This window comes from Epinephelus lanceolatus, chromosome 24 (assembly GCF_041903045.1).
Source record: "Epinephelus lanceolatus isolate andai-2023 chromosome 24, ASM4190304v1, whole genome shotgun sequence".
NCBI classification, from domain to species: domain Eukaryota; kingdom Metazoa; phylum Chordata; class Actinopteri; order Perciformes; family Serranidae; genus Epinephelus; species Epinephelus lanceolatus.
The window spans coordinates 16,616,521-16,634,106 of record NC_135757.1 but is presented as its reverse complement, the minus strand read 5'-3'; the positions used below and the strand labels follow the sequence as shown (position 1 = coordinate 16,634,106).

Genomic DNA, 17,586 nt, shown 5'->3' with positions numbered 1-17,586 from the left:
AGTAAAAATAAACAGTAGAAAAAGGTGCTAAAAATAAACATAATTTCGAGGAACAGAAATAGAAGTCTTTTGCAGCATCAGTAACTTCTTTTAAATCACTTCTTAAACCCATTTTTATAGACCTGCTTTTATGTGATGTCATATTTTATTTATTATGTTTATATACATTATTGTATATTATTATAGTATGTATAGATGTGTATTGTATATTATTATTTATATTTTGTATTTGCTACTTTTGTCATTTTTTGTATTTACTTAATTGGTATGTTTTTAACTTTTTTTTTCTCTTTATCATTTTCATCTGTCTTCAATCTAATATGTTTTTGCATATTAATTTTTGTCTGGGCTGTTTGGCAGTACTGTTTGGTTTCTATTGTTACCTTAGCCTCTGGAGTTTCTTGCTTCTGCTTTGCTTTGTTTGTCAAAGCACTTAGTAATTTCAGTTTTATTCTTTTTTCCTCATATGTGTTATCCTTCTGGTCATCTTGTGGTCCCTTAAAATTACAAGACTTAGTTAAAAAAGATGGCTAAAATAAAATGAGGTTAATGTTTGAATGTTTATAAATGTCACTGTAGCATGAAAATTGTTTTTGCAGCTAAATATGTCCCTTTATATTTTAATTTCTTTTATATTTCTGACATACTTCTACATAAAATAGTGCTCTGTGCAAAAACCTATTAAATAAAAACACTCTCAACCTAATGGGCTGTAAGCAATTTTAAGCATTTTAACTTTATTTAATCATACACATTCATTAAGGAAAAATGATGCGATACAAAATGTTTCTCTCAGACAGAGCTAAGATTAAATAGTCAAGATGTCTTTACAGTTACACAACAAGCGCTGTGTTGAAAAAGGAAAAGGAAAAAAAAAAAAAACACACCACAATTTCTTTCAAGAAATTTGATTACACTGCATGGATTTCTTTTTTTTGTCTACAAATACACAAATGAAAAAGTAGCACATGATGAGCAGCACTGGAAAGATAATATGCTTATATACAGCAGCTCTCTACTCATCTAATCTTCACAAATGAGACAAATGTTGCTTTTATACTATTCTATGTCTTACATCCAACGTTTGATTGGTACACAAGGCCACGGTGGAACAATCTGCACTTTTCAGACAAATAAAAGACAGAAGTCTCTATTTGAGACTCTGATACAAAACAAAAAGCTTTCTACAAGTCACAAACTTATAAAAGATTTGCTTTGAGCTCTAAAAGCAAATATCATAAGTAATAATCCACTGCTTCATAAAATAAGTAACCCTATCAAACATACTGGCACCACATACTTTGCTTATCATACCTTAAGACTCAAACATACAAAAAAGGAACAAGTATCTTAAAAAGAGCTAACCTCAATCAAAAACTCCACAAGATTATTTTTTGCCATCATTCAGACACTAAACTCGTCATTGTGTTTGATAGTGTAAGTAATGTACAAGTGAGTACTGTGTGCTTCAGTTGAGCTCGTCGGTGGACTCCGACATGGATCGCTCCCTCCTTTCTCGGCCTGTGACAAAGTTGAGCAGGTCGACGGCCGTCACCACGCCGAACACCATCTGCTTCAGAGTCGGAGAGCCGTCCGTCAAGTCTGGTGGAGGAAGAGGATGGCAGTGAGTGTTTGCAGAGAATGGCGACCTGCTCGAGGACTTGTCACCGGTTTCATTTCCAAAAGCTTTATTTTGCTTTTATAATAAGTGGAACTGCACATTCAATATTTAAAGCTGCTATGTGATAGAGGTGTGGTCTCGGGTCACATGACTTGGACTCAAGTCACAAATTTTATAACTTTAGACTACATGACAAAATCAAAAAGGATTTGCAATTCAACTTAAACACCAGTGACTCGTGATTTCACTTGGACTTGAGCCGTTTGACTTTAAAATACTTGCTCAAAGTAATAGTAGTAAAGTAAATGTAATATATTTGTGTTATTAAAATGGCATTATGACTTGTTGAGGACTTGAAACTCAAAGTTTAGGACTTGAGACTTGACTCTGGACTTGATTTACTTTGACCTGCACAACAATGACGCAGTTCCACCTTTGCTATGTGAAGAATTTTTGTGCAGTGTAAACAAAATCAACCTTGGCCATTGACTTCATAAAGTGTGTATAAAAACAATTACACAATATTTGTAGGTCAGTGTCCAGATTTGATCCCCTGGCACACCTCCTCAGGGGTTACTACAATAGAGCTGCTGCAGAGAGGAGGAAATGCTTCTAAGTCCTGCAGACTGAGAATAAATTCAGTTAACTGTGAGATAAGACCAGGTTGTTACTTCATGTTCAAATCTAGAGATTAGGTTTGCTGATTTCCTATCTAACACTGATAATCAATGAAATATAAACAATTAAAGCAACTGTGTTTATATAATGTACATATTCAGAGGTTTCCCACTTTTCTATTTGTCCAAAACCCATGTCTCCTGGACTTTGACACTCTTGTATCAGAGAGGAATGATCAGACAGCTTACTGAGAGACCGATGTTATCATAAAAATGCGGGTGTGGAAGGGTCCTGGGTTCACAATCGGGCTGCAGCAGTCAATATTGTGTCCTTGAGACAGACATTGACCCCCCCCCCCCAACACACACACCCACACACCCACAGTCTACGGTGCCTGGGAAAAAGACACTGATTGGCTGTCTGACTGTGAATGTGAGTCACATTAAATAAATCAAATGTTGCAAATCTTAGCATTTAGAATGATTTTTGATTTTAGAATGACCGCTGTCCGCAACAGTGTGTTTCTCTGTGATACCACCAGGGGGAGCTAAAGTTACAATTTTGTAGACAAGCATGGTTAATAAAGGAATATTCCACTTATATTCCCCTTCACATGCAGCTGTGCATACGTTGATTTGTGTGCCCTAACATGTCGTTTATCTTGTCAAAATATGGAGAAGTGGAACAGCTGGAGCCGCATGTGCCATTTCACAAAAGCATGCACGCCCAGACGACGATGACGCTGCAGGACAAGAGATCATGCATACGACGGAAAAAATGGTCTGATGCGTCGCATCAGTGCTAATTCAAGGAAGTATTTATGTAACCATAGTCTTGTGTGCGGACTCTGTTTTCCTGCCATTTTGCTTCCTTGCATTACTATAGGATTTTTTGAAAGTTTCCATTGATGGCTGAGTTGTTTGACCGTGCGGACACAGAATCCCTATTTCATTCATATTCAAAATAATAGTGGAATATTAGTGTGCATGTCAACATAGTCAGTGAGCTTATCAGATTTTTGGGACAAAGAAAGATGCACTGGGAGCAACGGCAAATAAGAGCACAAGAATTATGGAAGAGTGTGTGTATCTGACAGTGTGAAAATGTACTTACATTGGATCTGTTCATGTACCACCAGGGCAAAGTGGTCAGTCTCCAGAATGCGGGATAATTTTCCCAAATTATCAGTCAGACGGATCTAAGAAGAACATAAAGACAACAACTTAAGGAGTCCATTAAGTCATAAAACTGTTGTCACAACTGAATCTATAATTACTGCTGCTTGGCTGAATGTTTTTATAATCAACTGGTTTTACAATCTGTTTTGGACAAACTCTAGTCAAAACATTGCAACTGGACTTTGTCTTGTTTCACACCTGACTTGCCAAAATCCCTTTAGTCAAGCCTTTTCACCTAGAGATCCTCCCCTGAACTGGTTTATCTCATTGGCTGCTGCTGTCAGCCAATCAGATTTAAGAGTTTAGTCCTCAGTTTCAGCCAGTACACATCCAAGGGCATCACTTTCACACCTTTCCACATCTCCTTGAATAGAAGAGCAAAAACCCCGAGATGTTTAAGTGTCTGACCTGTTTGAACTGCTTGTAGAGCACTTTGCTGACCGGGTCCGACAGCTTGATCTTCCCTGCCAGAATACAGGCCAGCATGTTCCCGAGAGTCACCATGCCCAGGATTAACCTGCACACACACACAGACACACAGGTTAAGGTTAAAGTCTCTGCAGAGCACAAGGTGCTGAGCGGCGCTACAATTAAAGCACCCAGACATGCAGTATTTCAGTGTGACACTGACCCAGCCTCATCCACCACGGGCGCCTGGTCAAAGCCCTTCTCCTTGAGGATCCGGATGGTCCTCTGGCAGGAGACGGAAGGCAGGACGGTGAGCGGGGCGGACACATTCAAACCCTGCAGCTTCAGGTTCCACCACCTGACAGACAGAGGGAAATTAAAACCACACACGCAGGAGATTTGCAGAAGAAGAGAATACACCCTATAATTACACATACCATGGCTTTTTCACCATGAGGTCCTCCTCACTCAGGAAGCCCTTCTGGACCATCCATTTGTCACTCAGGAATTTGGACCTTGAAGGGAGAAAAAACAACAACAACAACAAAGTCAACTTTCTTTAGCTGTGTTTAGACAATAAAGATCTGAGGGCCAGATGACCTTAAGTGACCTCCAACTTTGCTTTACTGCCTGTATTCTGAGGCTATTTGGGCAGCAGTGGCTCAAATCATCAGACCGCACAGTAACTACACATCTTTCCTGAGAAGCTCTGTGTGTTTGATCCATGTAACTTTTCAGTGTGACTTATCATGCTGATCAAATTACCTTGATTGGCCACATGGGGGAGCTAGACGTGGCTAAAAAAATCTAAACTGACAAACAAGAAACTTTGTTCCTGTATAAAGTCATTTGTTCTCCGCAAAAAGTCAACTTATAGCCAAATGTCGCTGTGATAGGGTGCCAGGTGACCCACAACCCATTTTCTAATTCAAACTGAAAACAAATTGATTATGTTGTTTTTGTAACTTGAATGTAAGTAAGGTGCCAGAAAATAGATCTTGTTTATCTAAGGAAGAGAGAATCCCCTGGACCTCCTGACAGAAGTCCAAGCTAAGCCCCAAATGTCCTCAAATCCCTGAAATGTCCCTGCGTGCACCTGACCTGTACAGGGCCGCTGATAAATATATTTATGTTTGTTTATTGACTGGCCCCTGGCCTCTTGTCAGTGTGCAAAAGTGGCCCCTGGGCAAAGCAAGTTGAGTATCCCTGGACTCGACCATGAAAGTCCAAAAACTTCCCACAGTTTTGATTTTTTTTTTGGCTCAATTATTTTTTAAACAATTTAAAATATTTGTTGCACACTGTTTAAAAATGATTTATATAACTACTTTTTCTGGCAACAATTGGAGGCCCATGTTGCTCTCTTTCTACTAGATGTGTAATTACCTTACAGCATGTTAGCCAAAATACTAGAATAATCTGCCCCCTAGTTGTCAGAGAAACTAGTTGGTGCTGTCTTATCCCTGCACCTTTTGCAAGTTACAGAAATAGACTGGTTATTGGACACGTGTGGATTCTCACATGTAGTTGCGGATGGAGTCTGGCAGGATGACCACACAGCGCTGGCCCTCCTTCAGATCTTTGGCCATTTTTACTGCCGCTGCCATGGCTGTCCCGGAGCTGCCACCTGTTGTGGGAAGGAGCAAATGGTGAGCTGACTTCACAACCTCAGCAAGACTTGGTGCGTTTGTGTCCGTGAGACCCTGAGCACTTACCGCACAGCAGGCCCTCCTCTCTCATCAGCATGCGAGACATGTTGAAGGACTCCTCGTCGTCTGACTTGTACCAGGTGTCAATTACCTGACGAAAATAAAGACATATTATAATTAGATTTTTCCACCAAAATTGGCCTGTATATGCAGATTTTTTTTAAAAGCCAGAGAACCCACTGACAATAGATGAAAGAGTCTTTTCACATTGCCATTAGACAAGTGTTCCTTTATGTTTATTGTACTGGTGTCTCACATTTGATGTCATGAACATGCAGGATAACAGGTTAGTCAACAGTAGTTAACAGCATGGAGGCCCATGAAAATGTTACTACGTAAGTCTCTCTTAAATTTGATGCTGAACAATTTGCAATGATGTTCAAACTGTGCTTGGATGGAGGCGGCTTGTCAACACAAGAGTCAGCAGAGTCAGAAAACATAAGAAAAAGGGAGGTATAGACAAAAAAAGACCCCTGGAACTCACTGATCTGTCGAGCACGGTGGGGATGAAGTCGTACCCGATGCCCTCCACCTCGTACTGGGTCTTATCGGTCTTGTTAAGCTCCTCGGGCTCAGCCAGGATGGAGCCTTCTGGGTCAACACCAACAATCTGCACACAATACACACCATTCATAAACACAAGACTCTCAGCAGGCAGTTATTCCACTTCCTCTGCTTCATAGCTTCACAACATAAGAATCAGACACATGATCTCAGAAACAGTGACTTGTCGTGTTTGACTTCAGGACAGACACTTACTTTGATGTTGGGGCATCTTTCCTTCAGTTTGCGGGCGATGCCTGTGATTGTCCCGCCTGTGCCTGCTCCTGCCACCAGCATGTCCACTTTGCCTGTTAGGAATGGAGGATTCCAGAGAAATGTTGAATAAAAATGTTCTTGGAAAGGGGAGACAAAATCGGACAGTACATTTGTATTCTTGAGGAAAATAATCACACCGTCGCACTGCTCCAGGATCTCCTCAGCTGTAGTGTCGTAGTGAGCCAGGGGGTTGCTCGGGTTACGGTACTGGTCCAGGATGTGAGAGTTGGGGATCTCGTTTTTAAGGCGCCAGGCCACGCCGACGTGAGACTCTGGCGAATCGAAGCGAGCGCTGGTGGGCGTGCGGACAATCTCGGCTCCAAGAGCTCTCAGAACATCCACCTAAAAAGACCAAAAACCGAAAAATGTATAAATTTAAAATCTATATATATCAAATATAGATATCTTTTTTTGCGTATCTTAATTTTGTACCTGCAGAGACAATGGCCTTGGCACATGTAATTTGTGTCATAAAAGGATTATCTGCCAAATCCAAGTCCACTATTTATTGGTTATATAGTACCCTTAGATTATAATTAAGCTTCTTCAATTCAGATAACAAAGGTTATAAACTATAAAACCCAGCATAAATAAAATATCACCTGCATCAGCTTCTGTTTAAAGGGCAGCTCCATTATTTAATTATTTCTTTTTGAGGTTTTATATCATTCTGCAACTTGACAGTAGTGTTCCTTGTGCATTCAAATCCAAAAGTACAAATTTTGGTTGAAATACAAATGTTTAAGAGTCAAAATGCTATTTTCACCTCTGACACAAGTTTCTGCACAATGTCGTTACGACATATAAACCCACAGAATGCTGTTGATGCCACGTTACTTTAGTTCTGCTGTGCAGTATTGTAAGCTAATGTTTTCCTCACTCACATGTTGACACTGTCAGTATTAAAGCACCAGAACCTGTGTATGTCAAGCCTTTAAAATGCCTCCGATCAATAATACCTGCATTTGGATTTAAGCCTTTCGCTTGAGCTAGAAATGGAGAAGCCTCGTCCAAATCATATGCAAACCTTCATGCCACAACAGATCCACACTGGCACACAGAGACATATTATATAACTCCATAGCAAACATCAGTGGGCGGGTCCATTGGTATTGTTTTTCAAATGGAAAGTCTCACTCAGCCGATAGCAAAAAGCAGTGATGTCGGTTATAGCCCTCACTCACTATACACACTGTTCACAGTACAGTGGGTGGTTTTTGGCCTTTTTTTTGGCCATTTGCATATACAAATGATCAGATAACAGAAGGAAACAGGTGCACTTCTCATATCAGTTGTATGCTCTGAACCACCTTAACCAGAATTTGGGGACGCAAACACACCACAAAAAAATCTGAGGTCACGTACTGTTATTCACCTTCATATAGCCAATAATAATCGTTTAAAATATGCCAGTGCAGGACATCATTAGTCTGCATTTAGAGGAAGTAGTGAGACATTGATTTCCTTTAAAAGAATGCAAAAAAGGGCACTGAAACAGAGTGATACTTTCAATATGACACAACTCACCTTCTCCATGCTCATTTTCTCAGGCATGACGATGATGCAGCGGTAACCTTTCACAGCTGCGGCCAGGGCCAGTCCAATACCTGTAAAACACACACACATATAGAAATTTTACAACACTGCTGCCTTCAACTAATCAACACACCACTCATACCCTCACATACCGTCCTCCCCCTATAGCAACACATGCAATTAATTACCAGTGTTTCCAGAGGTGGGCTCTATAATGGTGTCTCCAGGCTTGAGGATGCCAGCTCTCTCGGCATCCTCCACCATCCGCAGGCTGATCCTGTCCTTGACGCTCCCGCCGGCATTGAAGAACTCACACTTGGCCACTGCAAATGCACAAAAGAAAGATTTGTTACTTTAAAGGAAAAATGAACTCCGGAAATAACCATTTGCATATCAACTACTCACCCTGTGTTAAGTTGAACTCTTAAAGAAAAGTTTTTCTTGAATGCCTCCATGGTGAACGAAGAATCCAAAAATGCAGAAAATTCTTAAATAAATTAATCTATATCAAAACCTCCATTTACAAATTCTCAGTATAATCAAAGTCTCATTTATCTAATCGTATGATCAGTACTTTCCAAAACTGACAACACTTTCTGCAGAAGAACTGATCGGACAGAAACTTATCTATGCTCTCTTCAAAGCCAGACTCCATTGACAGAAACAGTAATTCTGCCTCAACACAGAACACAGCAGCTGCTGGTCTACTTCTGCCTTATAAGTTAGTTTGTTTGTGTTATTGTGTGACTTTGGTGAAGCCAAACTAAACCTTTAAATCACCAATATTAGTCACACAATAACGCAAACAAACAATCTGACCAAGGCAGCGGTAGCCCAGCAGCTTGTGGGTCCAGCAAGGTAAAATTACTGTTTTTGTCAATGGAGTCTGGGTTTGAAGAGAGCATGGATACGTTTAATTTTTAGTTCTGTTCCCTGTCAGAAAGGTCTGTCTGTTTGGGAAGTAATGATCATATGTCTGGATGAATGAGATTTGTATTATACTGCATGAGTTGTGTGAGAGTTTGGAAGCAGATGTTTTGATATAGTTTTGCTGTTTTTAAACGCAGACCACTATGACTTTTTGGATTCTTCGTTCACCATGGAGGCTTTAAAGTTTTATTCACAAATTCGACTTAACACGGGGTGAGTAATTGATACAGAAATGATCATTTGAGCAATAAGGTATTCCTTTAAAGGCCATTTTGATAAGTTAAATCAGAAAGCTGAAACAACTCAATTGACCCTGAACCACCTTTATTTGTGGCATTCATGATCGCAGTCAAAATGAAATAATACCAAACAATAACATATACAACACGTCTCAACCAACCACTCACTTAATTACATGGTGTCTATGAGTAATCAACAGTCACACCTGTCTGATCTGAGGATGTGTCTCGGCTTGAGTGCCAGTTGACTTACATAATTCGCATTTGAGTCCAAATGCTTTGGGGATCTTGTTGATGCGAACCATGGGAGTGTCTCCGATCCTATGCAGGATGTTTGGGAGAATGGCTGGAGCAATCGTTCTGGAAGGAGAAAGTGGAACAAAAACAATGTTTCAGCAAAGTACGTAAAACATCCAGAAACCGCATGTTTGTGTGGGAAGATGCACTGCAAGGATTATCACGCTAACTCTAACCAACAATTTGAGATTATAACACTTGTTTCCACTTGTTTCTTATATAAGGTGTTTGTTTGAAGAGTGGCACTCCCCGTGAGTTTGTTGAAACTGGTTTTCACCGGTTCAAAACAAAGTGATAATTTATATATGTGCAACAACAACTTCAGTCCCAAACACATTTAAGCGGTCTTTGTTGAAGCTGACATTTTAACAGCACAGTCGATTGTTTCCCATGCAAAAGTGGTTGAAATTTGAACATCACTCTGACCTTGGGACTTGTGTGTGAGGGGAGTCGGCTTTTGATGCTCCCAGGCTCCATGTGCAGCGGCTGGGAAGGTCAGGCCGGATCCATTTCCTCTCAGTAGCGACGTTCTTTGTGTTGATCTGAATGGTTCTGTTCCCTTCCTCAGTGTCCGCTGGCAGCGACTTGTCAACCCCGTTCACTGGTAACGAACCCTCCCGGAGCTTGCCCTCTCCGTTGGTGTGGGTGAGCATCTTGGCAGCATGAGGGCACACAGGGCTCTTGACCGTGGTCTCTTTGGTTGAGGGAACTGACGGCATGGCTTATACTGGAGAAAAAACACAAGGAATACGTTAACGTGATAAACTGTGGTATTTTTTTATGCCATCTCCAGCCATTTGAAAGCTGACATTTATGTTATTTCTCCTTCCAGTGCTTTGTTACCACATGTCAGCAGCACCCATTGGAAAACAAACACAGAGCCACTCCTTTCCTCCATTAACACAGCATCATGTTGCCACTAACAAATAAAGCCTCGTCATGCCTAAAGGTATACTTAACCCGAAAAATGATCATTTGCATGTCATCCTTCACCCCATGTAACCTTGAATCTAGGAAGAAAACTTTGTTTTTCTCTCTTGCTTACACAGTCAACAAAGACTCCAAAGACAGACAACAACCATGATTAAATTGAAGTCATACTGTATGAGGCTCACATTTAACAACAGTAAAACTACGTCAAACATCTGTTTACAAACTCCCACACAACTCAGGCAGTATAATAAAAGTCTAATTTATCCAGTCATGTGCTTAGTACTTCCCAAACACATGCATTTTTGCTCAAGCCATACTAGTTTAAAGTATCCTGAGATTGGTCACTGGTCAGCGTCAGGTCATCTGTTAGCGTCTGTTGCCAAAGTTTTTGCGATGTGTCCCGCACCGTTTGAGCTAGTTGGCCCTTGTCTGCTATTTTTTGGCTGATTCAACATGTTGAATTAGCAGCAGATGAGATGGAGTTCAGAAACGGAGATATGACAAAAAACAAACAAACAGCGGACATGACAGTGACACACTTGTTGTTTTCGGTAATATTCTGTTCTTAGCCATTGAGCTCTTCAGCAGAAACGTTGCCCGAATTGTTTGTGTCATTGTTCGCTATCGCACTCTAAATATCATTTGTTCTTTCGACATCAGGCGATGCTGTTAATGTGCTAAGTGGCTAACTAGCATTTGGCGAGAAGAATGAGCTAAGAAGCGGGATTTCAGTGGAACTTGTTGTGAAACGTGGCCCCCATTTACTTCAATTCACTGAGAATTTGGCACGTTTTTGGATTTTTCGTTCACCCTGAAGGCATGCAGAAAAAAAGTTTTCTTCATAATTTCAATGTAACACGAAATGAATAACTAATACACTCGTGATTATTTCGTTGGTGAATTATTCCTTTAAATGTATTTCTTACTAAACTGATAAGTCACCACGTGTTAGCAGTTTCAAGTGAAAAACAAACACCACGCCTCTCCTTTCCTCCATTAATGCTGAGTCATATTACCACCGATAAACAAAGCCTTGTCATCCTTAACCTGGAACTGTGACTGCTCCCTCCCATCCTGTGCACTCCTACACCATTCATGACTAAATATTTCAACATAGTCATGATAAGGTCACACATTTAAAGTAGTAGTGTGCAAATTAGTCAGCGCTACATGAGAAAACAGAACTGAGTAGAGGAGAGGCCTGGACCATTGGCTGATGAAGCTTTGGCAAATATTGCATCATCCATTCAATGTGGAAAAAAGAACAACATCATTTATTTCTGGTTACACTAGTGGTTCAGGAAGAGCTCCTTCCCTCAGGAAACAAGGTTCCTAAATGAAGACCCTGCCTAGGACTGCCCAATCCTGTTTGCACTAGAGTCATTTTATTTTAATGCGGAAATTAATGGAACTAACATTTCCGTTAAATTCTATTTAATACAATTTTATGTGACAAATAAATTGATTGATTGATATGAAGAGCAAATTACTTTTTACTGCTAACAATACAGACGTGCATCCACCTCAGATTATTGTGATTGTAAAAGTAAACCTTAAATGAATTAATGTTCCGTTGTTACAGCTGTAAAATGTTGTAAAAGTCAATAAATGTTAAACATTAGCTTTAACAGGAGTTAAGTACTGTGGGGTGATTAATACTACAAGTCTGATTGGACAGGTTTTGGCAGACAAGCAGCGGGATTAGTCGGCTGAACAGAAAGTTAATCAGCAGCTATTTTGGTAACTGATTTATAGTTTTAATTATTTATCAAGCAGCAACAACACAATAGTGAGGAACTTTTCTCGCTATTTCCGGCATTATAATGACCAAATAATACATTGATTAATTGACAAGATAATCTGCAGGCTCATTGCGAATGAAAATTAATGTTAGGTGCAGCCCTACAGACGACAGAATTAGACATGAGGCCAGTGGCGATGCTAGACACGGCCTCACAACACCCGCTGGTGTCGTTTTTCTTCCTCTTTTCAATTTTTCTGTCATTTCTGGTGCCTAGAAATTTATGCTTGTTTCATTGTGGTGCGGTAACAGCCGACTGTCCTAAGTGGCACTATCCACCTGTCATACAGTAGCTAGACAGGGCCCCACGAAGGGTTTTTTGGGGTGCGGGGTTGCACTGTATAGTGCCTTTACAGGAAGTTTAGAGAGGGGTTTTAGTTGTTGCTTCAAAATCTGCCCACATAGCTCCTTTCATATTCGACAAAAAGCCCACTAACACCAGCTAACATCGGCTCCAGCTCTGATCAGTTAGGATCGGTAGCCTTTGCTGGCACGATGCAATGACGGGCCGCCACAAATTACCGTGCGCCTCCATCCAAGCACTGATTGAACATTGTTTGAAATTAGTCTGCACCAAGTTTGACAGAGAGACTAAATAAGTAAGAGATATAAAAAAGAAGTAACCACTTAACATTTTCACTGGCTTTCTACTGTTTACTACCCTGTTTTCAGACCCGCCCGTGACGTCAAATGTGATGCACCAGTAAAAGAAATAAATAGAAAGGCATACTCATCTGCTGCAGAGGCTGACAAGAGGCAGTCTATTGCCTATTTTTAACGGATTTTCCCATGCTTAAAAAACTTGCATACATGTGTTAATGTTGGTGGAGTGGCAATCTGGGGACCCCTTTTCCCAAATTTCCCCAAACGTTCCCCTGGTTTCCCTGCTTTGAAAAAATTACAGAGTACCTAACCCAAAGAATCAGATGCCTCCCAATCCTTTAGCGCCTATACATTCTGACATGGATGTTTTCTCAGCTTGTTAACACATCCATTAGGTTTCTCCACCGTCTGGCAGAAACAGCAGCAGATGAACCTTCACTAATATGCAGTGCACACACCGAGGCCAGCTGTTAAAACCCCCAAGGGTTCATATGATGTGCACACAGTCAAACAACTACATCTTCTTACGCAAACAACTCTGCATGGGAGAGAAAACTTCCCAGAGACACGCTGCTTTTAAGTTAGTCACGCCCTTGTAAATAAAATGTTAGACTCCGTCGCCCTGCAAACTCTTTTTTTTTCCTTGCTTAACTTTCATCAGACAGATGAAATCCACTGGATTACTATCTCTTGACAAAATGAGTAACCACAGGAACCAGTTTTACGTGTTTACCCTCGTTTCCTGCCCACACGTTACTTAAATTCTTGACACCAGATCTGTGCAGCCGTTAGAAGTCACGCAGCTAATTAAGGTTTCACAACTGCCGTGATGACTGTGGGAACGAGTAGGTGGTACCTGGTGGCCTTACAGGGTTCAGCAGGGGCAATGTGATCCTACGTGAGAGTACATGCGGCGCTGAGCCCAGGCTGCCTGGCAGTAAAAACCTTCAAGGAGATTTAACAAGGAAAAACTTCAATTTTTGTTTAATAAGCCACACTTAATAAGCCAAGAAATCAAATCCTCAAATACCTACCAGGCTGAGGGAATACAGTGCACAAATCACCTGATCCGAGCCTGGCAACATCAAACCCAATCTAACGACAAATCCCTGTAATATTCTTACCTTATCAGACTCAGTTATCTGCTTAACTTGTGGCATTTCTAATCTCCTCTGGTATGTTCTGTGCTCTCAAAGCACAATATTCACTGTGCAGCAGGTTAAGTGTTGGTCAGATAACTGCTCTGCCAGCAACAAAGTATCAGCTGGTCAATAGCACAAGAAGAGCAGACTATAGATATTCACTCAGCCATAACAAATGGTAGGCCAAATGTGAACACCAGGAATGCTGGCACTAGAATCACAATGTAAAACAGCAGGCATGTACACCTGGAAACCCAAAAGCACATGGTCAGGAGCTAAAAAGTAACCAAGTGTAATCTCACTGTGATTGGATGTGTCGGGAAAAGAGTGAGGAGTGATAAAAGGTACTGTAGTGGAGCTGAGAGGATCAGGCGACCAATCAATTAGTCAGTTAGTCGATCAAGAGAGAATGAAGACACGTTTTCAGATTTTGAAGATGAAGCTACACAAGAAAAAAATGCAAAACCTTTTTTATCTTACAAAATAGTAAATTAATGATCATTGGCAGATTAATCGCCAATGCAGCGAGCAGGGGACATGTCCCAGCTGGCACTGGATGTTAATATGACATCAGAAAGATGTTGGACTCTTGCATTCGTCAGATATCGGGTTGACGATATTTTAAACGTCTAACAACGCTAGAATTTCACATGTGGACGTTAACATTACAACATTTTGCAGACGTTAGGTTTTGCTCTTTATACCTTACAAATGAATATCATTAATGTACGTCAAGATCACGATGGCATGAGACGTTTGGAAGACGTTGGATTTTGGTTCATTTACAACACAACTTAAAACTAGCAAAATATCAATGTCATCTCACATCAATATTCTATGTCACATTGGTGTTGGGATGAGACGTTGGCCTGACATGAAATTTTGGTCAGCCTAGCAACGTTTTACGATGTTACTAGCCAGCTGGGGTGCCCTCGACATTTAGAAAAGTGTACATTTGTGCGCCACCCTCCCCCACTAAAAACATGAAAACAGCAGAGCACTATTATTTTGACATAATTAAAGACATTTTAACGACAAATTGATGCCGAAAAAAGCACATACTGGTGCATTAAATTTACCAGTGTTCGTTGGGATTAGATGTTGTCCTCTTGGTCAAACCGACGTCACAACCTAAATCCAACCAAATGTCAACGTTTTACGATGTCACTAGCGAGCTGGGGTGCCCTTGACATTTAGAACATGTATATTTATGCCATTTACACTACAAATGGATGCCGAAAAATAAAAAATTGGTGCATAAAAATTCACCAGAATGCAAAAAATTAAGGGTTCGTTGGGATTAGATGTTGTCCTTTTGGTCATCTGACGTCACAACATAAATTCAACTAAATATCAATGTATTACGACGTCACTAGCCAGCTGGGGTGCCCTTGACATTTAGAAAATGTACATTTGTGCCACTTACAGCATAAATTAATGCCGATAAAGCACAAACTGTTGCATGAAAATTTACCAGAATGCAGAAAATTAAATGTGTGACCCCCCTCCTTACCCCACATTGTTGAAAGGAAACGCACGCCCCTGCGCCAATGAAAATATTCGTACCTTAATTGTGATTTTCCACAAAAATAAGATAAATATATTTAGATTTTTGACACCTGCTCGAACAAAATGTAGATTTTAGACAGATTTTGATTCGTCACTGTTAACTGCAGATGACTCATCGTTTCCTTGTTAAAATGATGGGGAAGTTAATCGTTCGTTACAGCCCTTTAACACCGGCTGGGCATTACATCCCGTAGAAATGTAACAGAAACCTATATGGCAGAATAAAAGGCAGCTAATTTATAGAAATAAATGAACTGAGGGAATAAGGGAAGGGAAAATATGTATGATTCAGCAGTGATTTAAAGGTACGAATGTCAAGGTAACCTTCAGAATTAGCGTAAAATAATTACGTAAAAATAAGATTTATCAGGTTTAATGTGAGCAGCTAATACACGGGAATACAAAGTGCATATTAGGAGACAAAAGGAGCAAGAAAAATGTGAACTGCGCAGTTATGGTGTTGCATCAGAACAGCCTCTCAGTCATCAAACGTCAGACCACCACGTGCCCTCATATATCTATATATGATTTATTTCAGTCTTCATCCTCTGTATTAATAATTCCCACTCACCTTGTGATTCAAACGCGCCTCACAGACCTGTAAAAGACAGAAACACAGACGGCCCTGATGTACACGCGTACCCAGGACAACAATGCGGAGTGAGCAACTTCCGAGAGACAGTGGTATTTGTGACGAAACACGTGGACCTAAAGGAGGGGGAGGTGGTCAAAGTTTTAAGGCGCGCTCCAATTGGCTGCGGCGGGGGCGTCTGTTTGGTCCGCTCGGCCAATCAGAGCAGAGATTTCTTAATATGGGTTCGGGAAAACGCTGTGTTAAAGTTACCAACACCATCTGTTTACCTTTTATTGACCCAACACACTCCGTGTACCTTTCACACATGTGACATTTCGAGAGCTTCTCATGCGTGGACTGTCACTCACACAGAATTAAACATAATATAAATATTACTGTTGTCACGGTCTTGGAAAAGTTACATATGCCAGTTTGGGGTTTTAAAACTTTTGTTCTCCAATATTCTTATTTTCATATATCACACATCAGAGTGTGTAACTATATTCTTCTTTAAGAATGTATCGATATTTTTCCATATGTTTTAGTAATTTCCAAACCTGAGTCACCATATATCCCCATGTGGTCTTCATTTTTTTAAACAGAAAGTGTGGTGACGTTAAGTTTCTTTTTTACCATGTGAATGATGCAATATTACCAGAAGTCTGATCAGCTGTGGAGCTCGAGCCAGAAACACTCACATTTCCAAGGAGAAGTAAAAGCAAGCCATTAAAATGATTTTTACAATTAGTATTTATATATATATATATATATATATATATATATATATATATATATATATATATATATATATATATATACATATACATTCTGATGTTTTTTCACGACAATCTTTTGACTATGACATCATGTCACTATTCTTTTAGTTCTTACTATTTTTTTAAGTTAAAAAAATAGTAAGAAAAAAATGACATTGATAAGATGAAACTCAAAAGGACAATCAAGGACAGTGTCCTGATTTTGACTTCATGTCACTTTTTGTAGTTTTAGGTTTCTTTTCACACCAGTAGTGACAGAAAATTGGAACTGGAAAAAAAAATCATCTTAATAAAACACTGAAGAGTGACATAAACACAAAATCAAAAGATGTAAGATGTAATTGAAAAATATCAGAATGCAAAAAAATATCAGAATTAATTTAAAAAAATTTTGCTTGTGACTTATTTTTCTGTGGATTTTTGATTCATCGTCAACAGTGACAGTCAGTCTTAGCATCGGAAATTAAATTTGCCACTAAAAAACAAAACACAGGTGTTAAAATGTTTTTACTTTATCGACAAGTTTTTTTTTTGTTAGTCTTTTCAGTGTTTTTTTGTATTTTAACAATGACTTTATTTTCAATAATTTTTTTCAATTGAAACTTTGTCACTTTTTTGCCATGAGAAAAATTGATACAGGAAAAGTTTCTTGAAGTAAAAATCTGAAACTGTCATTCAAATCTAAAATTATTTTCCATGCCAGAGCTTTATCACTCTTTGAGCTCCACAGCTGATCAAACTTCTGTTAACATTGCATCATTCACCATGTGATTAAAGCAACAATGAATAAGCATAACAGTAAGCTACATTGAGGAGGTGGGAATGTAGACACA

The 17,586-nt window shown here is 39.8% G+C and overlaps 1 protein-coding gene across 1 annotated transcript; it reads right to left on the bottom strand.

The window, feature by feature from the left end:
• Positions 1 to 708: 708 nt before the first annotated feature.
• On the bottom strand, positions 709 to 16,114 carry LOC117255825 (cystathionine beta-synthase-like). The gene is made up of 15 exons (XM_033625031.2): positions 15,975 to 16,114; positions 9,782 to 10,082; positions 9,312 to 9,418; positions 8,078 to 8,212; positions 7,881 to 7,960; positions 6,491 to 6,695; positions 6,294 to 6,385; positions 6,019 to 6,144; positions 5,541 to 5,625; positions 5,347 to 5,452; positions 4,263 to 4,340; positions 4,049 to 4,183; positions 3,826 to 3,934; positions 3,353 to 3,437; positions 709 to 1,602 (listed from the first exon to the last, which is right to left on the bottom strand). Exons 2-15 carry the CDS (start codon positions 10,072 to 10,074, stop codon positions 1,469 to 1,471), a joined length of 1,770 nt encoding a protein of 589 aa, XP_033480922.1. The 5' UTR covers positions 10,075 to 10,082; positions 15,975 to 16,114; the 3' UTR covers positions 709 to 1,468.
• Positions 16,115 to 17,586: the final 1,472 nt, after the last annotated feature.